General features: G+C 55.4%; 2 protein-coding genes across 9 annotated transcripts in view; one reads left to right on the forward strand and one right to left on the reverse strand.

Annotated features, from left to right (window-relative positions):
* BRD9 (bromodomain containing 9) overlaps nucleotides 1-2327 on the reverse strand; it is a 40651-nt gene extending 38324 nt beyond the window's left edge. For 3 of the 7 annotated variants that reach the window (XM_064270331.1, XM_064270327.1, XM_064270315.1), the window contains exons 1-2: nucleotides 2208-2327; nucleotides 403-617 (exon numbers count right to left, since the gene is read on the reverse strand). In XM_064270331.1, coding sequence (XP_064126401.1) covers nucleotides 403-617; nucleotides 2208-2259 — 267 coding nt within the window. In that variant the 5' untranslated portion in view covers nucleotides 2260-2327. Of the gene's footprint in view, nucleotides 1-396; nucleotides 618-2207 lie in introns of those variants that run through there. The other 4 variants (XM_064270323.1, XM_064270318.1, XM_064270310.1 and 1 more) reach the window with 2 other exon arrangements.
* Nucleotides 2328-2564: 237 nt separating this feature from the next.
* On the forward strand, nucleotides 2565-23064 carry TRIP13 (thyroid hormone receptor interactor 13). 2 transcript variants are annotated; one of them, XM_064270340.1, is made up of 13 exons: nucleotides 2565-2672; nucleotides 4062-4227; nucleotides 8722-8851; nucleotides 9447-9502; nucleotides 10541-10631; nucleotides 12820-12892; nucleotides 14641-14704; nucleotides 15527-15613; nucleotides 16013-16119; nucleotides 17528-17681; nucleotides 20064-20149; nucleotides 21522-21591; nucleotides 22013-23064. In XM_064270340.1, the coding sequence occupies exons 1-13, from the start codon at nucleotides 2581-2583 to the stop codon at nucleotides 22106-22108; spliced, it is 1272 nt and encodes a 423-aa protein (XP_064126410.1). In that variant the 5' UTR covers nucleotides 2565-2580; the 3' UTR covers nucleotides 22109-23064. The 2 variants fall into 2 exon arrangements, with proteins under 2 accessions (XP_064126410.1, XP_064126407.1); XM_064270337.1 differs by having other exon boundaries at nucleotides 20037-20149; nucleotides 22013-23061.
* The last annotated feature ends 1177 nt before the right edge of the window (nucleotides 23065-24241 follow it).

Here is a 24241-nt window from a genome sequence, read left to right on the forward strand (position 1 = left end):
GGGGGCTGACACAGGTCAGGTGAGGGGGCAGGCATGGGCCAGGTGAGGAGGAGTAGCATGAGCCAGGGAGGAGGGCAGCAAGGGTCAGGTGAGGAGCACAGCAGAGACCCCAGACAGATAGCACAAGCATGTCAACAGGCTGAGAAGATGAGAAAAGACCTTTTCAGAGCTGCCACAGTACCCTCCCTCAATACCTGCCCATGAAAGAACCATGCCTGGAAATAGCACAAGGTGAGCCCAGACCCCCTGCAGCAGTACCCTAGTGGAACTGCACCCCCCGCCCCATGGCTGTAGGGTCCCATATCGGTCCTCCCATGTGGCTGCAGCCCCCACCCACCCACCCCTAAGGCTGCAGGGTCCCCCACAGGCCGCCCTCATGAGGCTGCAGCTGCCTGCCTCCACCTTTCGCTTCCTCCTTTCCTCATCGTCGAGGTGTTTCTCCTTTTCTGACTTTTTCTTCTTTTTTTTTTTCTTCTCTCTGTGCCTCTCCCGCTCGTGGTCTGACCTGTCATCGTAGTAACTGGAGTCGTGGCCAGAGCCTGAGAGCTCAGTCACCTCGCTCCCTCCGACCTTCAGGACTAGCTTCAGGGGCTTCTCCAGGGGCTTGTCTGCGTAATCTGTGCCAGACAAGGAAGAGGGTTCAGGCGGATGCTTAGCGGCTCAGCGTGACGCCCCGCGGAGGGGGCCCGGCTAGAGGGACGGGGCGGGGGGGGGGGGCCCGGCTGGAGGGACGGGGGGGGGGCCCGGCTGGAGGGACGGGGGGGGCCCGGCTGGAGGGACGGGGGGGGGCCCGGCTGGAGGGACGGGGGGGGGCCCGGCTGGAGGGACGGGGGGGGGCCCGGCTGGAGGGACGGGGGGGGCCCGGCTGGAGGGACGGGCGGGCCAGGCTGGAGGCATGGGGGGGCCCCGGCTGGAGCGACGGGGGGGCCCGGCTGGAGGGACGGGGGGGGCCCGGCTGGAGGGACGGGGGCCTGGAGGGACGGCGGGCCCGGCTAGAGGGACGGGGTGGGGCCCGGCTGGAGGGACAGGGGGGCCCGGCTGGAGGGACGGCGGGCCCGGCTGGAGGGACAGGGGGGCCCGGCTGGAGGCACGGGGGCCCGGTTGGAGCGACGGGGGCCCGGCTGGAGGGACGGGGGGGGCCCGGCTGGAGGGACGGGGGGGGGCCCGGCTGGAGGGACGGGGGGGGCCCGGCTGGAGGGACGGGGGGGGGCCCGGCTGGAGGGACGGGGGGGCCCGGCTGGAGGGACGGGGGGGGCCCGGCTGGAGGGACGGGGGGGGGCCCGGCTGGAGGGACGGGGGGGGCCCGGCTGGAGGGACGGGGGGGGCCCGGCTGGAGGGACGGGGGGGCCCGGCTGGAGGCACGGGGGGGCCCGGCTGGAGGGACAGGGGGGCCCGGCTGGAGGGACGGCGGGCCCGGCTGGAGGGACAGGGGGGCCCGGCTGGAGGCACGGGGGCCCGGTTGGAGCGACGGGGGCCCGGCTGGAGGGACGGGGGGGGCCCGGCTGGAGGGACGGGGGGGGCCCGGCTGGAGGGACGGGGGGGCCCGGCTGGAGGGACGGGGGGGGCCCGGCTGGAGGGACGGGGGGGGCCCGGCTGGAGGGACGGGGGGGCCCGGCTGGAGGGACGGGGGGGCCCGGCTGGAGGGACGGCGGGCCCGGCTGGAGGGACAGGGGGGCCCGGCTGGAGGCACGGGGGCCCGGTTGGAGAGACGGGGGCCCGGCTGGAGGGACGGGGGGGGCCCGGCTGGAGGGACGGGGGGGGCCCGGCTGGAGGGACGGGGGGGGCCCGGCTGGAGGGACGGGGGGGGCCCGGCTGGAGGGACGGGGGGGGCCCGGCTGGAGGGACGGGGGGGGCCCGGCTGGAGGGACGGGGGGGCCCGGCTGGAGGCACGGGGGGCCCGGCTGGAGGCACGGGGGCCAAGAGGCGGCCTTACTGAGGGGCCGTCGGAGGGGGTGCAAGACCGCCGCGCAACGGTGACGCCAGGTTCTTCCGCGCTCCCTCCCGGGACCTCCGGCCCTGGCCACGAGGTCCCGGGGAGGACCTGACATCACAGTGGGGGGGCGCCGCGGCCTGGGACCCCGAGGCCGGCCCCATCGCCAGAGCTCCGCGCCCCTCTGTTCGCCCCTCGGCGTCCGGCGGCAGCACCCAGTCCCCGCGGTGCGGGGGGAAGGGGCCAGGCCGCGTCACAAAGCGCCCCGCGCGCTCACCCTCGTACGACGAGCGCCACTCGGCCTTGTGCTTCTTGTGCTTCTTGCCCATGGCGCCGCCGGACTCCGCGAGCGCCGCCCTGCCGACCCCGACCGGGCGCGGAACCAGGCTCCCGCCGCCGGAAGTGGCTCCGCCCGCGGCGCCGAGCGCTTCCGGGTCAGGGGCGGTGCGCCGAGCGCGGCGGGTTTGAAGCGCGGCTGAGGCGGTGAGGGCGGCGGCTGAGGCGGGGGGACGGCGGCTGAGGCGGGGGGACGGCGGCTGAGGCGGGGGGACGGCGGCTGAGGCGGGGGGACGGCGGCGAAGGCGGGGAGGACGGCCGTGAGGCGGCGGAGGCGGTGAAGGCGGTGGAGGCGGCGTCCCCGCGGCGGCGCCATGGACGAGGCGGTGGGCGACCTGAAGCAGGCGCTGCCCTGCGTGACCGAGTCGCCGACTGTCCACGTGGAGGTGCGCCAGCGCGGCAGCAGGTGAGCCTGGCCCCGACGAGGTGGGCCCGAACCGGACCCGAATCCACCCGGGCCCGACGAGGCCTGGACCGAACTTGACCGGAATCCAGCCGAACCGGACCCGACCCTGACCCGACCCCAGCTCCATCCTAATCCACCCGGACCCAACCCCACCCAGATCCTGCCTCGACCAGACCCCGGCGCAGAGGTCCGGCCGAACTTCATGCGGATCCACCCAGACCCTGTCCTGACCCAGCCCTAGCGCGAGGAGGCCCCTGACCAGACCCAGAGCGCACTGGGACCCTGACCCTACCCAACCGGGATTAGGCCTGGCCCTGAGCCAGAGCCAACCCTGACCTGAGCCCCACCCCAGCCCCTTAAATTCGGGCGGAGAGATGTTATACTTTGAGCCACTGTTTATCTCTCTCCTCCCTTCAGGGCTGAGTAGCTTTAAGATTCCCAGTAAACCCCATTCACCTGCAACTTGACAAGGACAAGTCAGCTGAGAAACGCTGCTCACGCCTGTGGTGGGGACCTCTGGGCAGTGACAAGGACAGGTCGGCCAAAGATCATCCCTCATGCCTGTGGCCGGGACCTGTGGGCAGCAGAGTGACACAGATGCCCCTTATAGCATTCACCGTTTGGAGGGTGGGTCAAGAACAAACAAGACCACAGAGCCTCAGGGAAGCAGAGGAGGAGACCCCTTCTTTTAACTCAGCCTGGTCTGTCGGGCACAGTTCTGGCAATTGGTGCTGCGAGGAGGGCCGGGAGCCCAGTTCTGGCTGTGGGTGCCACGAGGCGGTCTGGGAGCAATCCAGCTGGGCACAAAGTACTTGCCTCCAAGGGACCATCTGGTCAGGGAGGCTGGGGGAGGCAGGCTGGGGCTGGGTCTCAGTTGACCTGAGCTAACCAGCCTGAGAGCGGGGACGGCAGGATGGAGGTGCAAATGGTGAGCTAGAGCTGCTCTGGGTACAGGAGGGTGGCAGTGAGGCCTGTGGACCTCGTCACTGTCAGTGTCTGTCACAGGCATGGGGAGATGCAGGCTCCTGGGCCCCCAGGCATGGATACTTCCATTCTTTTGTTGATAATTGTAAGATCCAACGATTACCAAGTGTTGTGCAGGCATCGTTCTAAATACTGTAATGTGCTAACCACTCTTACAGAATTGCCCAGTGTAGTGTGTACGCTCACAGTTACTTGTTCTACCATGGGGAACCCAGGCACAGACAGCGAGTAGCTTCCAGAGCCCCCACAGCTGGGTGTGGCAGCCAGCACGTGCTGGGCAGGTTTTAGCCAGGCAGGCTGACTTCAGCCTGCTCTCCTGACCCCTGTCTGATTAAAGAATAATACCCTGCCATAAAATCCCGAACTTCAACTTAGATCTTGTCTGCATTTTGTTTGCTTTTCTAGTACCGCGAAAAAAGAAGACATAAAGTTGAGCGTTAGAAAGTTGCTGAGCAGACACAGCATTGTGTTTGGCGATTACATGTGGACCGAGTTCGACGAGCCTTTTCTGACCAGAAACGTGCAGTCTGTGTCCATCGTAGATACAGAGCTGAAAGCCAAAGGCCCGCAGGTAACTCTCACCCTGCCCAGCACCGGCTGGCCCTTGGCTGCACACGCAGAGATGCTGATGAACTCTGGGTGCCTTGAAGCTGCATTGTCAGAAACTGGCCAGCCTGTTGGTCTGGGTGAAGGATCGGCAAGTACGGGCTGTCTGCTCTGTGTTAGGAACCAGGAGTAAGACACGGGCCTGGGTTCAGGCTGCTGCCATGCAGTGGGGAAGCAGACGGGGAAACAGTGTTAGAATGCCGTGCTGTGAGAACAGCGGGCTGTGCTAATGAGGCTCTGGTCCTTCTCCGTTGTTCTTTCATTCAGCAAGCACTCACGGAGTGCACGTGTGTGTTGGGACCATAGACGGTGCTGGGCGGCAGGGAAGGAGAGATGGGCTTCCTTCCAGTAGCTCTTATTGGAGTCCAGCGGGCAGACTTCCTCCCCCGCGAAGTTAACAATTCGTGCGTGGACGTGAAGGTAGTGGTGTATGAGTGAAGGGTGCGGGGCATTGCCTGTCACCTCTGGAAGATGAAGCACCCATAGCTCTGCAGTGCAGATCTTACCAAGAGCCCGTGTTGTATAACTGCTTTGGCACCGAATTTTGCTTATGAGGCACACCTCCCCATTGGTGGATTAGGGTTACTGTTCTGGTGTTGCCCAGGTTTATTCCTGTTAAGACCTGGCACCATAATTCTTGGTTTTGGCTAGCGTAAGGGGGAAGCAAGTGCTGCCCAGCACTGGTGGAAGGACAGCCTGGCACAGCCAATCTGGAGGATGTCGGTCCTGACCACTAAGTGTGCAATGTCCTCACCTTCAACCGTGCAGACTCACCTATAGGTATTTACCTCAAAAGATCACTGTAAGTTTGTGGAAGTATGTAAACAAAAATGTCCATTGCTTCTTATTATTAAGAGCAGACAACATGAGATAGTTTAACTCTCTCAGTCAGAGACCGGTTAAACAAATTTGATGCAACCATCAGTAAAATACAGTATAGCCATTAAGAGGAATTCAGTAGATTTCTTCGACAAAGTGAAATGTCTTCAAGCTGTAGTGAGTGGACTAGGTGTAAGGTAAAAAACTGTGTCCTAGAACTCAGTGCTTGGCTAATTATGTGTAAGTGAATACACATCCACGGAACCCTGGTGGCACAGTGGTTAAGAGTTCAGGCTGCTAACCCAAAGGTCAGCAGTTCGAGTACACCAGATGCTCCTTGGAAACCCTGTGGGGCAGTTCTGCTCTGTCCTGTGGGATCACTAGGAGTTGGAATTGACTCAACTGCAACTGGTTTGGTTTGGTTTATATGCGTCTATGTATAACATTATGTGGTTGGGTCATGTTGTTGTTGTCATTAGGTGTCATCAAGTTGCTTCCAACTCATAGCGACCCTGTGTAAAACAGAACAAAATGCTGCCCAGTCCTGTGCCATCCTCACAATCGTTGCTATGCTTGTGCCAATTGTTACAGCCACTGTGTCAGTCTATCTCCTTGAGGGTCTTCCTCTTTTTCTCTGATTCTGTACTTGACCAAGCATGATGTCCTTCTCCAGGGACTGGTCCCTCCTGATAACATGTCCAAAGTATGTGAGACATAGTCTCACTGTCCTTGCTTCTAAGGAGCATTCTGGTTGTACTTCTTCCAAGGCAGATTTGTTTGTTCTTTTGAAGGTCCCTAGTATATTCAATATTCTTATCTAACACGTTAAGTGAAAGGTATCAATTCTTTTTCGATCTTTATTCGTTATCCAGCTTTCACGCTTACACGAAGCAATTGAGAACACCATGGCTTCAGTCAGGCACACCTTAGTCTTCAGGGTGACATCTTTGCTTTTCAACACTTGGAAGAGGTCTTTTGCAGCAGATTTGCCCAATGCAACGCATCTTTTGATTTCTTGACTGCTGCTTCCATGGGAGTTGATGGTGGATTCAAGTAAAATGAAATCCTTCACAACTTCAGTCTTTTCTCCATTTACCACGTTGTTGCTTATTGGTCCAGTTGTGAGGGTTTTTGTTTTTTTTATGTTGAGGTGTAATCCATACTGAAGGCTGTGGTCTTTGATCTTCATCAGTAAGTGTTTCACGTCCTCTTCACTTTCAGCAAGGCTGTTAATGAGACTTCCTCCAATCTTGATGCCCCGTTTTTCTTCATATAGTCTAGCTTTTTGGATTATTCTCTCAGCATACAGATTGAATATGGTGAAAGGAGACAAGCCTGATGCCCACCTGTCCTAACTTTAAACCACGTAGTATCTACTTGTTCTGTTCAAACCACTGCCTTTTGACCTATGTTCCTCATGAGCACAATTAAGTGTTCTGGAATTCCCGTTTTTCATAGTGTTATCCATAATATGTTATGACCCATACAGCTGAATGCCTCAGCATAGTCAGTAACGCACAGGTGAACATCTTTCTGGTGTTCTCTGACATCAGCAGTGATATGCCTGGTTCTGTTCTCTCCCGAATCCAGCTTGAGTTTCTGGCTATTCCCTGTGGATATACCACTGCAGCTGCTTTTGAATGATCTTTGGCAAAATTTTACTTGCATGTGGTTTTAATGACGTTGTTCAATAATTTCCAAATTGGGTCGGATCACCTTTCTTGGGAATAGGCATAAATATGGATCAGCTGCCTTCCAAATTCCTTGGGATAGATGAGTGAGCGCTTCAGCACTGCATCCCTTTGTTGAAACATCTCAGTCGGTATTCCATCAGTTCCTGGCGCCTTGTTTTTCCCCAGTGACTTTAGTGCAGCTCGGACTTCTTCCTCAGCACCACCGGTTCCTGATCACGTGCTACCTCCTGAAATGGTTGAATGTGGACCAGTTCTTTTTGGTGTAGCTACTCTGCGTATTCCTTCCTCTGCTTTTGATGCTTCCTGCATCGTTTAGTATTTTCCCTATAGAGTCCTTCAGTATTGCAGCTTGAGGCTTGAATTTTTCCAGCAGTTCTTGCAGCTCGGGAAATGCCACGCGAGTTCTTCCCTTTTTTGTCCATCTCCAGCTCTTTGCACGTGTTGTTATAGTACTTTGTCTTTTCTAGCCACCCCTTGAAATCTTCTGTTCAACTCTTTTACTTTGTTTCTTTCATTTGCTTTAGCTACTCAATGTTCAAGAGCAAGTTTCAGGGTCCCTTCTGACATCCATTTTGGTCTTTTCTTTTTTTCCTGTTTTTTTAAGGATCTCTTGCTCTCTTCATGTGTGATATCCTTGATGTCATTCCACAACTCATCTTGTCTTCAGTAATTAGTGTTCAGTACATCAAATCTGTCCTGAGATGGTCTCAAAATTCAGGTGGGATATACTCAGGTCGTACTTTGGCTTTCATGGACTTGTTCTCATTTCCTTCAGTTTCAACTTTGTTGGATTATAGGGGACTCATTTTTCTTCCTGTATTTGCATTTTTCAGCAAGAATTGGTACTTTTGAAATTATGGGAAGCGGTAATGCTTTTATTTAATATGATGTAGGCCCCAAAATCGAAGGGGGGAAATTTTTTAAAACGCCAATCCTGAATCTGAAATAAAGTCACTTTATCACTTCGCCTGAGACCTAGTTTTTAATGTACTTCACTCACCCTCTTTGTTTGTGGACCTCAGCATCTGACTGTTACTCTCTCATGAGCAGCATGGTGTGCCCTGGTGTTGGTTTAAATGTGGACCTTGGTGTCTGCTGGTCACTCTAGTGAGCAGCTGTGTGTTGGTGTGGGTTTAGTTGTAGACCTCAGTGTCTGATGGTCACTTTAGTGTGCGGCTGTGTCTCAGTGTGAGTTTAGTTGTGGACCTCAGCGTCTGATGGTCACCGTAGTAAGCAGCCATATGTCTCTGTGGGTTTAGTTGTGGACCTCAGTGTCTGATTGTTGCTCTCGTGAACAGCTGTGCGTTGATGTGGTTTTAGTTGTGGACCTCAGCGTCTATTGCTCTCATGAGCAGCCATGTGTCTGTGTGGGTTTAGTTGTGGACCTTAGCATCTGATGGTCACTCTAGTGAGCAACCGTCTCTTGGTGTGGGTTTAGTTGTGGACCTCAGCATCTGGTTATTGCTCTCATGAGCAGCCGTGTGTCTGTGTGGGTTTAGTTGTGGACCTCAGCATCTGATTGTTGCTCTCATGAGCAGCCATGTGTCTGTGTGGGTTTAGTTGTGGACCTCAGCGTCTGGTTGTTGCTCTCATGAGCAGTTGTGTGTCTGTGTGAGTTTAGTTGTGGACCTCGGCATCTGGTTGTTGCTCTCATGAGCAGTCGTGTGTCTGTGTGAGTTTAGTTGTGGACCTCGGCGTCTGATTGTTGCTCTCATGAGCGGTCGTGTGTCTGTGTGAGTTTAGTTGTGGACCTCAGCGTCTGCTTGTTGCTCTCATGAGCAGCCATATATCTGTAGGTTTAGTTGTGGACCTTGGCGTCTGATTGTTGCTCTCATGAGCAGTTGTGTGTCTGTGTGGGTTTAGTTGTGGACTCAGCGTGTGAGTGCCACTCTTGTGAGCAGTACATGTCCCTGTCAGGCCTGGCTGACCTCCTCCTCCCACTGCAGCCCATCGATCTGAGCACCTGCACAGTTGTGCTACACATCTTCCAGCTGAATGAAGACGGCCCCAGTAGTGAAAACTTGGAGGAAGAGACAGAAAACATCATTGCAGCAAACCATTGGGTTCTGCCCGCAGGTACAGGTGGGGGGCAGTGTGCTGGACGAGGTGGCCAGTGGGGCTGCATGTGCCCTGGGCATGCCAACTCAGCAGGGAAGGGCTCGCTGGTTGGTTCATGCTTTGGGGTTTCCGAGCATTCTCTCTCCTGTGAAACGGGGACGACACAGACATCCTGTGTCAGAGCCTTGCCCTCGGGCCTGTCCTCAGCGTATCTGGCTGGGAGTGCCGGCTGGTGCTGATGTTCTCCGTGGCACCTGCCTGTGTGCCAGCAGCAAGTCCCAGGCTTGATATGTCGTGGGCTTTGTGCCCCCAGCCTGTGCTGCCTGAGTGCTAAGGCTGTGGAGATGGGTGGGGTCAGTGTCCCTGCTTGAAGAATGGGAACATCTGTCTTCTGACTCAGTTTTACTATCTTTTCTCAGTCACATGTAACTGACATTTGTGTCTTTAATTTTTAGAAAATTAAACTGTTAAGAAAAACTTAACAACTGTAGCTTCATGTGATCAGATAGCGCTCGACCACATCGGGGCCGCTGGGAGCCCAGGTGCAAACCAGCAGGCGGGATGTGCCTGATGCTCCCGCCTCTGAAATCTCACTCTGTTCTCTTGCTGACAGTGGAGTTCCATGGTCTGTGGGACAGCCTGGTGTATGACGTGGAAGTTAAGTCACAAGTAAGTGCTGGTGTTTTTCCCAAAAGGCCCATCACTCTACACTGTTCCTTCCATGCCACTCTGAGCCCCGCTGGACTCAGGAGGGCTTTGGGAGCCTGTGACACCAGCACCCTATGGCCTGGATGGCACCACAGGGTGCTCCAGCGTGACCGGTCTCTCGGGGCTCCTGACAGAGACAGGCAGGGGATAGAATGTAAAGACACCTCATCTAATCTCAGCCTCAGGAGCTCAGTGGGATTCAGGAGGCTTTGCTGGAGCAGAGGGAAGAAAGAACATGGGGAGTCTGAGTAAAGCCCATTCCAGGGGCCCGGGACCCTGTGCTGCTTCTGGTGGGCAGTCTGAACAAAAGCCCGTTCCAGGGGCGCAGGACCCGGTGCTGCTCCTGGTGGGCAGTCTGAACTAAAGCCCGTTCCAGGGGCGCAGGACCCGGTGCTGCTCCTGGTGGGCAGTCTGAACTAAAGCCCGTTCCAGGGGCGCAGGACCCGGTGCTGCTCCTGGTGGGCAGTCTGAACTAAAGCCCGTTCCAGGGGCGCAGGACCCGGTGCTGCTCCTGGTGGGCAGTCTGAACTAAAGCCCGTTCCAGGGGCGCAGGACCCAGTGCTGCTCCTGGTGGGCAGTCTGAGTAAATCCCATTCTCTGGGGCCCAGGACCCCATGCTTCCTGGCAGCCCTGAGGGCAGAGACCTGGCAGTTGAGGCTTTTAGTGAGTGGTGCCATGCCCTTGCCATTTCTGGTCCTCCTAGAGGGAGTAGCTTTCTTATTACTGGTGAATCCCCCAGGGATTGCTTAATTGTTGGCATTTCAAATAAAAGTGATCTTTTTGATTATCCTCTTGTGATAGCAGGAGCCAGCACTTGTTTCCCGATGTTCTAAGCGTGTTGAAAATGAAAGCTTCTTAGTGCCAAGGAGCATCTGGGGGTGGGGTCTCCAGAGGTGGCCCTGCTTCTGCTTCTACTCAGGAGCAGACACTAGCACGTGGCTATTGGAAGGCTTTGCATTGCTGGCTCTTTCATCTGCTTCTTTCCTCCTCTTTCATCAGCTCCTGGATTACGTGATGACAACCTTACTGTTTTCAGAAAAAAGTGTCAACAGCAACCTCATCACCTGGAACCGTGTTGTGCTGCTGCATGGTAAAGCGCTGTGTGTTTACAAGACACGTGTAAAGCTGGGCTTCTGCTTACGATAGCTAGAACCCTGTACTTTCTGAAGCAGCAGAGCTGCTCTGCAGTGTTCCTTCTCTGTGAAACACACCCAGCTCACATTAGTCTAGTATTTATTATCTGACCCTGTTTGGTAGCTAACTGATTACTACTGGGGCCCTTTTTTGTATCATTATGAAGCTTTTCAAGTAACTGCCTTATTTGCCCAGCTGGTCATAACTCATCAGAATAGAGACCCCTTGTGCTTCTGTGTGGAGTCCCCAGAGCCCCCTCGTGAGCAGCAGACTGCAGAAAAGGTCTTTTCAAAGAGTACTGCCTGGTTCTCAGAAGAAAATAGTGGTGATTATTTTCAATGTCACCAAGTAGAAAGATGACAAAGGAATTGACTGGGTGGAGAGACGCTTCCTAGAGGATGCAAGTTACAGTGGGCAGGTAGCCTCCTTGTACAGGACAGTCAGATCCTCTACATTGCCTCACTCGGTAAAAAGAGCCAACTTTCAGTGTCCACGCTGTGCTTACCAGATTGTGGGGTTATGAACTAGGCTGTGGCACGTGCCCCGGAACTTGCTATGCAAGGCCAGCAGGCAGTCAGCACATAGCTGAGTAAGCAAGTGGGCCTTGTCTTCTTCTTTAGACTCAGTTGCACATCTCCCCTTTGATTATGGGTGGTGCTTTGGGAGTTGGAGCTGGATGTCTCCATTTTACACCCTCTGCACCATCTTCTGTTCGTCCACCCAGAGTTGGTCCTGTGCTCATACCACAGAGGGTAAGGGGATATTACGGCAGGCCGTGGCGCCGCCACACAGGGCAAGTGGACAGCAGGGCCGGCCTTGGCCCTTCTAGCTTGTATGGGATGCAAGGCCCATGGAGAAGACCTGCAGGGACAGCTGGCGCCAGTGCCTGAGAGCCCTGGCGAGGGTGGTCCCTCCACTCCGTTTACCAGGAAAGGTGTGTGGGACTAGCAGCGTGGCTTTGCTTGGTGCCCTGGTGAGTGGACTTTACGGAGTGTGGGAGAGGACGCCAGGCCACGGGCAGAGTCAGTGACAACAGATCAGGTAGACACTGCTCAGGGGGCTGCAGTCCTGGACCAAAAGGTAGTGCTGAGTTGAGCCCAAGTTACGTCAGGCCAAGAGTTGCCCACCGTGCTAGGTAGGTGGTGGACATTCAGTTCAGTTATAACCAGCGCTGCCGGGGGTCCTGTACAAAGTCGGCAAGGGAGACTTTACTTCCAATAGTTTTATAGATGCTTGAAGGAGATGGGCACAGGCGTGGTACTTAAACCTCTGTGGTGGGCACCGCTAGGGCTACACAGCTGCTACGGCCCGGCCAGCCCCGGGCTTGGGACGGGCCTCGAGGCAGAGGCAACAGGAGGGACCCGGTGTGCTTGGAAGAGACCATGCATGTGGGAGAGGTAGAAGCAGGAAAGAGGAGAGGAGTTGGGCCCAGGGGTGTGAAGGGACAGATCTAACAGGTGTTTTGAAGATAAATTACAGGATTTGAAAATTTGGTTAGGTCGGGGGTTGGTTTGGAAGAGAAGAAAGCGGAGTCAGAATTTAGCTAAGGTTTCATTTTCTGAAAGAATGGGCCATTCCATTAGCAAAGTGGCAGACTCCTAGGAAGGACATTGAATGTGTGGCCTTGGACACACACGTATTTGTAGGTGTGAACGGAACAAGACCTTCCTGGCAACACCTGCCCTGACTGTGCACACGGTGTTGTCTCTTGGTGCACATGCACACACACAGACACCTGTTGGCCACAGCCTAGTTCATAACCTACAGCCTGAAAAGCACAGCACGGACACTGGAAGTTGGCTCCTTTTACCGAGCGAGGCAGTGTAGAGGTGAAAAATGGAAGGCAGGAAAGAAAGGGGAGACTTGTGAGCCCACGTAGAAATGGAGGCAGGAAAGAAAGGGGAGACTCGTGAGCCCGTGTGGAAATGGCAGCCTTCTGTTTTAAAGTGTGTCGTGACATTGGAAACCCTTTCAGCTGCTAACGCAGGCTCCTTTCTAAGCTAACCAATAGCACTTGTGTTGGTAATATTAATGGCGTTAAACCCTTCTCCCTCTTGTGTATCCTGTGGCTGACGACACTAGTGTTGTCTGTGGAAAGTTGTCACAGTGCTGACTTACACACGTCTGCTTGGATTTCATTACAGGCCCTCCAGGAACCGGAAAAACATCCCTGTGTAAAGCATTAGCCCAGAAATTGACCATAAGGCTCTCAAACAGGTGACTCCTGGTGGTTGGAGAGCGAGCAGCCGGAGTGGGAGTATTTGTTTTTGTTTTAACATAGCAATTTTTATTTTTGAAATCCATTTATGTGAATTATCTGTGCTTCTCCTTCAGTGTAAGTTAGTTACCCACCTATGCTTAGAATCACCTGTCTTGAATTAGCGTCGAGTCTGTTTAAGTCTGTGGAGCTTTGTTGCAGGACTGGCATGCGCTCCATCTTGGCAAACGTCCGTTGTGCGTCTCAACAGAACATGTATTCCACTGTTGTTGAGTGGAGTGTTCCACCAATGCTGGCTTCGTCAGGAGTGCTTGAAGCTTCTAATTGTAAATTTGTCTCTTTCTGTCATCTTTTCCCCTGCTTTCCCTGCCCCTGCCTGTCGTGCAAATCCGTTAGTGGGCACGTCAGACTGCTTGATACCAGTCGCCCCACGGGTTGCTGAAGCTGTCCCTCTGCTCCCCCTCCCCCCAGATTTTAAAAATTTTCTGTTTGTTTCCTTCTGGACAGTTTCTGTCTTTGTCTTCAAGGTCACTGATTTTCTACAGAGTCTAATCTGATTTTTTTTTTTCTTTTTTTTTTTGTGCTTTAAGGGAAACTTTACAAATAAGTCAGTCTCTCACACAAAAACTTACACACACCTTGCTGCGTACTCCCAATTGCTGTCCCCCTAATGAGACACCCTGCTCCATTCCTCAACTCCCTCTCTTTTTGTGTCCATTTTGTCAGCTTCTGACCCACCTTACCCTCTCAACTCCCCTCCAGGGAGGAGATGCCAACATAGTCTCAAGTGTCCACCCGATCCAAGAAGCTCACCCCTCCCCAGCATCCCTCTCCAACCCATTGTCCAGTCCAATCCCTGTCTGAAGAGTTGGCTTCGGGAATGGCTCCTGTCCTGGGGCAACAGAAGGTCTGGGGGCCATGACCACCAGGGTCCTTCTAGTCTCGGTCAGACCATTAAGTCTGGTCTTTTTACGAGAATTTGGTGTCTGCATCCCACTGTTCTCCTGCTCCCTCAGGGGTTCTCTGTTGTGTTCCCTGTCGGGCAGTCATCGGTTGTAGCTGGGTACCATCTGGGTCTTCTGGTCTCAGGCTGACGTAGTCTCTGGTTCATGTGGCTCTTTCTGTCTCTTGGGCTTGTAATAGCCTTGTGTTCTTGGTGTTCTTCATTCTCCTTTGATCCAGGTGGGTTGAGATCAATTGATGCATCTTAGAGGGGTGCTTGCTAGCATTTAAGACCCCAGACGCCTCTCTCCAAGGTGGGCTGCAGAATTTTTTTTAATAGATTTTATTATGCCAATTGACTTAAATGTCCCCTGAAACTGTGGTCCCCAAACCCCCGCCCCTGCTACGCTGGCCTTTAAAGCATTCAGTTTATTCAGGAAACTTCCTGCTTTGGTTTAGTCCAGTTGTGCTGACCTCGCCCGTATTGTGTTTCGTCTTTCCCGTCAGCTAAAGTAGTTCTTCTCTACCATCTAATTAGTGAATGCTCCTCTCCCACCCCCTCCCTCCCCCATCTTGTAACCATCAAAGAATATTTCCGTCTCTGTTTAAATTATTTCTTGAGTTCTTATAATAGCTGTCTTATACGATATTTGTTCTTTTGCAGCTGACTAATTTCACTCAGCATAATGCCTTCCAGATTATTCCATGTTATGAAATGTTTCATAGATTTGTCATTGTTCTTTATGGATGCGTAGTATTCCATTCAGTTAAAGGATTTCTTTAACCCCTTTTTTTATCATCTTAGGTACCGATATGGCCAATTAATTGAAATAAACAGCCATAGCCTCTTTTCTAAGTGGTTTTCAGAAGTAAGTATTAAAGTTTTACTCTTGTTTTTTGTGCTGTCAGCAATTATAGTTGAGAAAATGTCCTGTGTGTTAGACAGGCTTGCTCCTCTGGAAGCTTCAGGGCAGAAGGAGTTGAAATGGGAGTGTGTGTGCTGGGGCTGATTCTGTGGTCAGAGGGCCCAGGGCTGAGCAGACACCCCCGCCCCCAGGTTCGTCTCACGGACCCTTGACTGGGTGGTCTGGGATGTTTGGCAGCCTCAGGAGAACAGAGCAGGCGTCCACTCAGCCTGCTTCACCACTGGCATGCCCTCGGCTGCCTGGGCCTCATTCTGCCATCTGTGATCTGGGGTCAGATGAGCTGATGTCACAGGCACTCCCACCCCTAAATAGGCTGCTCGTCAAGGCACTGGGCAGATGTGTCCCCAGCAGGTGGTGAGCCAGGAAGCAGCACATTGGGCACGTTGGGGACAGAGTATGCCTTCAGGGAACTAGTTCAGGGAGCCCCACTGTGTGCATGCTGCACCTGTGTGTGACCCCTCATTTGGGTCTCTGAGGACAGTGGGTCAGGAAGTGAAAGGAGGAGGGGGTGGCCACAGAGGTGAGGCATCCACGCCGCCAGGCCCTTGACTGGGTCAGGCATGTCCAGTTTCCAGCCCTGCAGGCACCCAAGCACAGGGCAGATTGGATCCACCCATCGGGCTGGCTCAGCCCCTCTTGGCAGACTCTGGGATGTCCAGGAGAGGAGGGCTATGGGCACAGTGGGGGAGCCTGACGTTGGCACAGGCACAGGGGTGCTGGACTGTCCTGGACGAAGCTCAACACTGACAGAATGTGTGGTCATAGAGTGGCAAGCTGGTGACCAAGATGTTCCAGAAGATTCAGGATTTCATAGATGACAAAGATGCCCTGGTGTTTGTGCTCATTGATGAGGTGAGGCTGCTTGATATCACACCTTGCGATTGAGGGGGACTCCTGCCCTTCGCTATTGCTGGACCTTGTGCCCTTTCATGCTGCGCTGCACTCCGGCCTCCCCATGCCTTGTCCAGCCTCGGCTCCAGCCTCCCCGTGCCTTGTCCAGCCTCGGCTCTGGCCTTCCCGTGCCTTGTCCAGCCTCGGCTCTGGCCTCCCTGCTCATTGCTTTGTCCAGCCTCAGCTCCAGCTTTGGCGTTGTCGCAAAGCCCTGTCCTGCCCCAGCATTCCTGGCCACAGAATTCCTGGCTTCATGTGGACACATTTGTGTTAGTGTATTTACTAGTCTGCTCAGTGACCAGCCCCCACACTGCACCCGCTGGGCCAGCACTCCTGTTGACCGTTTACCTGTCCCTGCAGGTGGAGAGCCTCACCGCAGCCCGCAATGCCTGCAGGGCAGGCACAGAGCCCTCCGATGCCATCCGTGTGGTAAATGCCGTCCTTACCCAGATAGACCAGATCAAGAGGTAACACTCTAGTGTGGAAGGATAGACAAGCCCCTGGTCAGAGGAATGCGGGTGGCTGTGTGGTCCTGCACTTCCCAGCACTCTGACTAGGAGACAGTGGCATTGTGTTTGCTTTATCTTCCTCTGCATTTCAGGAAACATAACACGTACTTTTTAGAGATTCTTAGTTCCCTGGGGCTGTCATAACGAAAAACGCTGCAAGGGGCTGGCTTTAAAGAACAAGTTTCTTAAAGTCCAGAATTCAGGGTATGGCTCTAGGGGGAGGCCCTCCTCGTCAGTTTCCACTTCTTGTAGCTGCCAGTCCTTGGCGCTTTGGGCCGGTTGGCGCGTCTGCCGCATGTGTGTCTTCGTGCGCCGTCTCTGTGTCCGTGTGCCGTCTCCCCGTGTGTCTGTCTACTCTGCTGTTCTTGTAACTCGGAAGTAGGTTAGAGCCCGCTCTACTCCAGCCTGGTTCATCGACGTAGCATGAAACCCCCGTTTCCAAACAGGGCCGTAGTTTACAGATACAGGAGTTAGGACCTCGGTACGTATTTTGGGGGGACATAATTCACTCCACAACAAGAGATTCACTTAAATTCTTTATGTTTTATTAAAATTTAAAAATGTAAAACAGTACTTAGGCATGGTAAAAACGTTACACAATTTTATGCAGAGAAGCGTAAAAGGAAACGTAAAGCAGTGCTGTGTTGAAGTGTTAGTGCCAACACACACCAGTGTTTATCAAGGATGGCCCTGGTGGTGATGGCCACCGGCTCCCCCTGCTGGCTTGAGGCCCATCCTGTGTGTCATTGTCCCCAGAGTGTGTCAGAGTTAGGGGCCGTCTCTGACTAACCAGACTTACAAGGAAGTGATGTACAAACCCCAGCCCCCATCTGCCCTTCTCAGTGTCTCCACACCCCGCTGCTGGCCAGAATCCTAGTGACTCTCTGGTGCTCTTGGGTCTCCAGGACCTGTGGGGGCAGAGCCTGAGCAGCTGCCTCTGGAGATGGAAGAGAGCAGACCGAATGGGGCGGAGAGTAGTTACTGGGCATTGTTAGTGCTTTGCAACAGAGAAGATCTACGACTTCCTGTGGGCATCAGCCAAAGAGGGGGCCTGTCTGCTCCTGGCCATCCTTCAGACACGCTCTGTGCCTGTGTGGACACACCCCTTGTCTGTCCTCCCTCTGTCCACTGTAGGCTGGTTTCCACCCCGGCCCTGCCTCCTCACTAGAGCTGACCAGAGCCACTCAGTTTTCCTTTCTGGAACTTCCTGCAGTGTTGGACCCCTGGGACCCCTCCCTGCAGCTCTTTCATTGCCTCTCCTGCCTCCAACCCCTTCCCACATGTCCGCCTCTTCCTCTGGATCCCCTCCAGGTGGGGGTCCCGCAGAGGTGCCCCTGCCCTCCCTCAGCGTGCGGCTGTCCTACAGGCACTCCAACGTGGTGATCCTGACCACATCCAACATCACAGAGCGCATCGACGTGGCCTTTGTGGACAGGGCCGACATCAAGCAGTACATTGGGCCCCCATCGGCAGCTGCCATCTTCAAGATCTACCTCTCGTGCTTGGAGGAACTAATGAAGGTGAGCTGTCTGCTCTTGAGTCATCCATGCCCTCGGGGCAGGGGGCTGGTTACAGGGCAGGGTTGAGAGTTCAGGGGAGCTGGTTCTGGTGTGGAGCTTGCATGTCAGGGCAGACAGTGACCATCTCCTTAAAACTCGAGGTTTTCATGTCTTGGCCAGTTGAGTTCTTATGTTCGCGTTGGTTCTGGTTCTTTTGCACAAAATGTCATCCCTTGCATTGCTCAACGTGCTAACCTGCAGGCGGGAAGGGAGGGGAGCATGGTCTGCAGTCACCTGCCTAGTGTCATCCTGGGTGGGCCCCAGCTCTGCACTTACCACAGCCTGAGCAGCCCCGGCCTGGGGGTTTCGGTCTCCCCCTGAGAGACAAGAGGAGCCCTCAGGCGCAGCCGTCCCTCCAGGACACACCATTAACTTTCCACCGACGCGGTGGCCCATGGCTGACAGTGCCGGAGATCCTTTCTGTGGACGTTCCATAACTGCGTGTCTGTCTCGAGACCCCTGTCTTGTGGGTGTCCGTAACCGTTCATGTCTGTCCCGAGACCATTCTCTGGGAGTACCATAACCATGCGTGTCTGTCCTGAGACCGCTGTCTGTGGGCATCCCGTAACAGTGCATGTCTGTCCTGACACAGCTCTCTCTGCGTCCCGTAACAGTGTGTGTCTGTCCTTGAGACCACTTTCTCTGCGTCCCGTAACGGTGCGTGTCTGTCCTTGAGACCACTTTCTCTGCGTCCTGTAACGGTGCGTGTCTGTCCTGAGATTGCTGTCTGTGGGCGTCCCATAACCGTGCGTGTCTGTCCTGAGACCTCTTGTCTGTGGGCATCCCGTAACAGTGCGTGTGTGTCCTGAGACCGCTCTCTCTGCGTCCCGTAAATGTGCATGTCTGTCCTGAGACTGCTTTGTGTCCCGTAATGGTGTGTGTCTGTCCTGAGACCACTCTCTCTGCGTCCCGTAATGGTGTGTGTCTGTCCTGAGACCACTCTCTCTGCGTCCCGTAATGGTGTGTGTCTGTCCTGAGACCACTCTCTCTGCGTCCGGTAATGGTGCGTGTCTGTCCTGAGACCGCTCTGTGTCCCGTAACGGTGCGTGTCTGTCCTGAGACCGCTCTGTGTCCCGTAACGGTGCGTGTCTGTCCTGAGACTGCTCTGTGTCCCGTAACGGTGCGTGTCTGTCCTGAGACTGCTCTGTGTCCCATAACGGTGGGCGTCTGTCCTGAGACCGCTCTCTGCGTCCCGTAACTGTGTGTGTCTCTCCTGAGATCCGTCTGTGGGCATCCCATAACCATGCATGTCTGTCCTGAGACCGCTTTCTGTGGGCATCCCGTGAGCATGCATGTCTGCCCCGAGACCCCTCTTTGCGTGTCCTGTGACCGCACGTGTCTGTTCCAAGGCCCCTCTGTGCGCGTCCTGTAACACGTGTCCCTAGACTCCTCTCTCGGCATCCCGTAACTGCTCGTATTAGCCCTGAGACCCCTCTCTGGGTATCCCATAACCACGCATGTCTGTCCCAAGACCCCTGTCTGGGCATCCCATAACCATGCTTGTCCTTCCCAAGACCCCTCTCTGGGCGTCCTGTAACCGCCCATGTCTGTCCCAAGACCCCTCTCTGGCCGTCCAATACCCGCTCGTGTCTATCCCAAGACCCCTCTGTGGGCATCCCGTAACCGCAGTGTCTGTCCCGAGACCCCTCTGCGGGAGTCCCGTACCGCAGTGCCTGTCCTGAGACCCCTCTGTGGTTGTCCCGTAACCGCATGTGTCAGTCCCGAGACCCCTCTGCAGGCGTCCCGTAACCACACATGTCTGTCCCAAGACTTCTCTGTGGGTGCCCCATAACCACAGTGTCTGTCCCGAGACCCCTCTGCGGGAGTCCCGTAACCGCAGTGTCTGTCCCGAGACCCCTCTGCGGGAGTCCCGTAACCGCAGTGTCTGTCCCGAGACCCCTCTGTGGTTGTCCCGTAACCGCACGTGTCTGTCCCGAGACCCCTCTGTGGGCGTCCCGTAATCGCAGTGTCTGTCCCGAGACCCCTCTGTGGTTGTCCCGTAACTGCACGTGTCTGTCCCGAGACCCCTCTGTGGGCGTCCCGTAACCGCAGTGCCTCTCCCGAGACCCCTCTGTGGGCGCCGCGTAACCGCAGTGTCTGTCCCGAGACCCCTCTGTGGTTGTCCCGTAACCGCAGTGTCTGTCCCGAGACCCCTCTGTGGGTGCCCCGTAACCGCAGTGTCTGTCCCGAGACCCCTCTGCGGGCGTCCTGTAACCGCAGTGTCTGTCCCGAGGTCCCTCTGTGGGCGTCCCGTAACTGCAGTACCTCTCCCGAGACCCCTGTGTGGGCGTCCCCTAACTGTGAGTGTCTCCCTAGTGTCAGATCATCTACCCTCGCCAACAGCTGCTGACCCTGCGGGAGCTGGAGATGATTGGCTTCATCGAGAACAACGTGTCCAGGCTGAGCCTCCTGCTCAGTGAGATCTCAAGGTAACTGATGTCCTTTTGATCCAAGAATTCCCACCTTGGGAGGCTTCGGGACCCAGGATAGGCATGAAGCCACCGGCTCCAAGGATCTAGGGAGGGCTGGAGGACAGAGGTCAGAACCGCCCAGAGTTCAGATGATAGAGATGGTTTTTAAATGGTGTTAAGATTAGCTGGTAGAGACGTGGAAAACATAACTGCGTAAGTAATTGCAGGACCTGCATTGGTGCTTTGGGATCAGTGGGGGCGCCGCGAGAACAGCCGAACTGTGCGAGCCTGTGGCGAGGGTGCTTTCAGAGGCCAGGCCAAAGGAGGGGGTGCCTTTTCTAATGGGAGGACAGATGGGAAGGAAGAGAGTGAGCAGGTCTTGTAGGCTACTAGGACCTGGGTGGCCGGGAGGAGCTAGGAGGGCACGTTGGGTGTCTGGGGGCCCCACGGGGCAGAGGAGTTGCAGTGACATGCAGGCAGGGTCCGGGGGCCTCACAGAGGGAGAGGAGACACAACTATATGCAAGCAGGGTCCGGGGGCCTCATGGGGTAGAGGAGACATAGCAACGCGTGGGCGGTGTCCCAGGCCCTCACGGGGGTGGAGGAGGCACGGGGAAGGCAGGAGGCGGGCGGGGGTTACAGGAGGCTGTGAACACGACTGAGCGAAGGGGGCGTGTAAAACATCTGTGACTCTCTGTTGAAGGGACGTATGTGGGCTGAGGTGGGCATAGAGGGGGGCAGTTCAGAGATTGGACCCAGCCTGGTGATTGGGGGAGTCTATCCGTTGGCTTGTTTATGCATTCACTCGTCCAGGCTCCCGTTGAGCAGACCATCTTGGGTGCACTGACTGACTCAGCCGTGCTGACTCACATGTGAGAGTCAGAGACACTGGAGAGCGACGGAGTGGGGCTGTGGGCTGGGGCAGGGGTGGGATTTCCTGAGCAGTGGGCACCCAAGAGAAGCAGAGGGGAGCTGGAGGAAAGGGGCACAGGTGGGGCAGGGACTCAGGTCACCCACAGTCTGAGCACCTCCTTCTGCTGCGCTCTGGGGGCACAGGCCACTCTTGCTGGGTCTGCTCCATGTGGTGCCCACCCACCTGGCAAGTGTGATACCGGGCTGCTGCGCCCATTCAGGGACGCGAAGCATCAGGTGCAATGGTGTCTCCGTAACTGCTCAGCGTGTCCTCTTCAGGCGGCTCCAGATCTTGCCCTCTGTTACGCGGAAACTGCGTGTGGGGCCCAGGGGACATGAGCAGACGTCCTTTGAGGCAAAGGCCCTGCTGGCAGCACCAGGCAGCCCTCACACTTGACTTCCACACTGACTGGAACCAGTCCTGAGGTGTGTGGGCCGTCCATGTGGTCCACACCCTGACTGGGGTTGTCTCCAAACAGGAAGAGCGAGGGCCTCAGCGGCCGGGTCCTGCGGAAGCTGCCCTTCCTGGCCCATGCGCTGTACGTGCAGGTGAGGCTGGCTCCTGCATCCTGAGCCCTGTGTGGGACAGTGCCCCATCACACCATGTAGCTGGCTCCTTGAGGGAAGGGCCCATGGGCCACACCACAGCATCTGACCTTAGAGCCTGGGGGGCCAAGTCCCCTGCGGGGAGGTGGCTAGCTGCCTGTGTCTGAGTGCACGCGGATACCCACATAGACACATGTTTGCATATTCCTCCACATGCACACGCTCCCACACGTGTGCGCACATGTCTTTGTGGCTTAGGTCACTTGTAGCTGACTCTTCCCTCACCCTGTGTGCAGCTGGGTGGCTCTCGTTGACCGACCCCCTTCACTCCCCCTCCTAACCCCCTGTTGACTCCCTTCGCTGTGTGTGTGCGTCAGGGCGGCGCAGCCCAGGTCACGCCATCTGATTTCTGCATCCCTTCCAGGCCCCCACCGTCACGATAGAGGGGTTCCTCCAGGCCCTGTCCCTGGCAGTGGACAGACAGTTTGAAGAGAGAAAGAAGCTTTCCACCTGCGTGTGATCCTCTGCACTGTTCCCCCTGCATCCTTCCCACTGAAATGCCGTACCCCATCAGGATCTCACATTCCTCCAGGCAGCCTCGGCCCCGTGACCTCTCTCTGAGACAGCACCGATCTGGAGGCCACAACCCCATGCTGTGAGCTCCGAGAAGAGAAGGAGTCATCACGTGACTGCATGCGTGTTGAAGGACAGGTGGCTTGTACCCACTGTCGTGCCCACTGTTTTCAGATGTGTTTGATGACTGTAATTCAAGTTGTGTGTCTTTTTACGAAGAACAGTCTCAATATTATTCCCACTGCACCTGTTTGCATAAAACACTAACACGCCCTGTGAAGGAAAAAGAAGAACGTAGATTGTGTAGAAACAGAGATGAGCTACCCGCCGTGACGAACCATGGCACATTTCCTCCCTGAGCTCACTTATCTCCCAGATGCGGCCTGGAGACGTCCGTGGAGAAGAAAAGCCCACTCCAAGGGCATAGAAACGAGACGCGTGGGCGCCATACGGCACTCCTGGCCCTCAGCTGCCCTGCCTGTGTGTTGTGCATGTGGGACAGGTTGCGTGTACGAGTTGTTCCGTGTTCGGTGATGTTATTCACGTCTCACGTGAAGTCAGGTGAACAGAACGTGAACTAAATTGTCAGTGATGTGTTTTGTAGGATATTGTGTGTTGCTTTTATCTCGTGTTGAAGTAAATTTCAAGTTCATGTTTTATACATAAAGGCCGTATTTAAAGGACTAGCTACTTTTTATTATAGGACTTTTTAAGTATTAAAATGTGTGTTTCCCAGGGTTTTTTTTTTTTGTTTCAATTGTTTAATAAAAACCTGTTGCCGTCGAGTCGATTCTAACTTTTATCGACTCTGTAGGACAGAGTAGAACTGCCGCGTAGGATTTCCAAGTAGTGGCTGATGGATTTGAACTACTAACTTCTTGGTTAGCAGCCGCATGCTTAACCACTGCGTCACCAGGACCACTCAAATGTTTTGAATTTTATCAAATTTTATTAAGTTTACTCCCACCTAGCCGAAAACAAAACCAAACCTGGTGCTGTCAAGTCGATTCCGCCACCAGGGTTTCCTACTCCCACCTACACCTGTTTTATTTCTTAGTGGTTGCTCTAGGGCTACACAGTGTTGTACCTCCAGCTACATGTAGGGTGGGCTGGGTCTAGGTCAGCACAGCATTGTAGCTCCAGCTACATGTGGGGTGGGTCTAGGGCAGTGCAGTGTTGTAGCACCAGCTACCTGTGGGGTGGGTCTAGGGTCATGCAGTGTTGTACCTCCAGCTACATGTGGGGTGGGTCTAGGGCAGCGCAGTGTTGTAGCACCAGCTACCTGTGGGGTGGGTCTAGGGTCATGCAGTGTTGTACCTCCAGCTACATGTGGGGTGGGCTGGGTCTAGGTCAGCACAGCGTTGTAGCTCCAGCTACATGTGGGTTGGGTCTAGGGCAGCGCAGTGTTGTAGCTCCAGCTACGTGTGGGTTGGGTCTAGTATCATGCAGTGTTGTACCTCCAGCTACATGTGGGGTGGGCTGGGTCTAGGTCAGCACAGCGTTGTAGCTCCAGCTACATGTGGGTTGGGTCTAGGGCAGCGCAGTGTTGTAGCACCAGCTACCTGTGGGGTGGGCTGGGTCTAGGTCAGCACAGCGTTGTAGCTCCAGCTACATGTGGGGTGGGTCTAGGTCAGCACAGCGTTGTAGCTTCAGCTACGTGTGGGGTGGGTCTAGTATCATGCAGTGTTGTACCTCCAACTACATGTGGGGTGGGCTGGGTCTAGGTCAGCACAGCGTTGTAGCTCCGGCTACATGTGGGGTGGGTCTAGGTCAGCACAGCGTTGTAGCTCCAGCTACGTGTGGGGTGGGTCTAGTATCATGCAGTGTTGTACCTCCAGCTACATGTGGGGTGGGCTGGGTCTAGGTCAGCACAGCGTTGTAGCTCCAGCTACCTGTGGGGTGGGTCTAGTATCATGCAGTGTTGTACCTCCAGCTACATGTAGGGTGGGCTGGGTCTAGGTCAGCGCAGCGTTGTAGCTCCAGCTACCTGTGGGGTGGGTCTAGGGTCATGCAGTGTTGTACCTCCAGCTACATGTAGGGTGGGCTGGATCTAGGTCAGCACAGCATTGTAGCTCCAGCT

Source organism: Loxodonta africana, chromosome 2 (assembly GCF_030014295.1).
Source record: "Loxodonta africana isolate mLoxAfr1 chromosome 2, mLoxAfr1.hap2, whole genome shotgun sequence".
Classification (NCBI taxonomy): domain Eukaryota; kingdom Metazoa; phylum Chordata; class Mammalia; order Proboscidea; family Elephantidae; genus Loxodonta; species Loxodonta africana.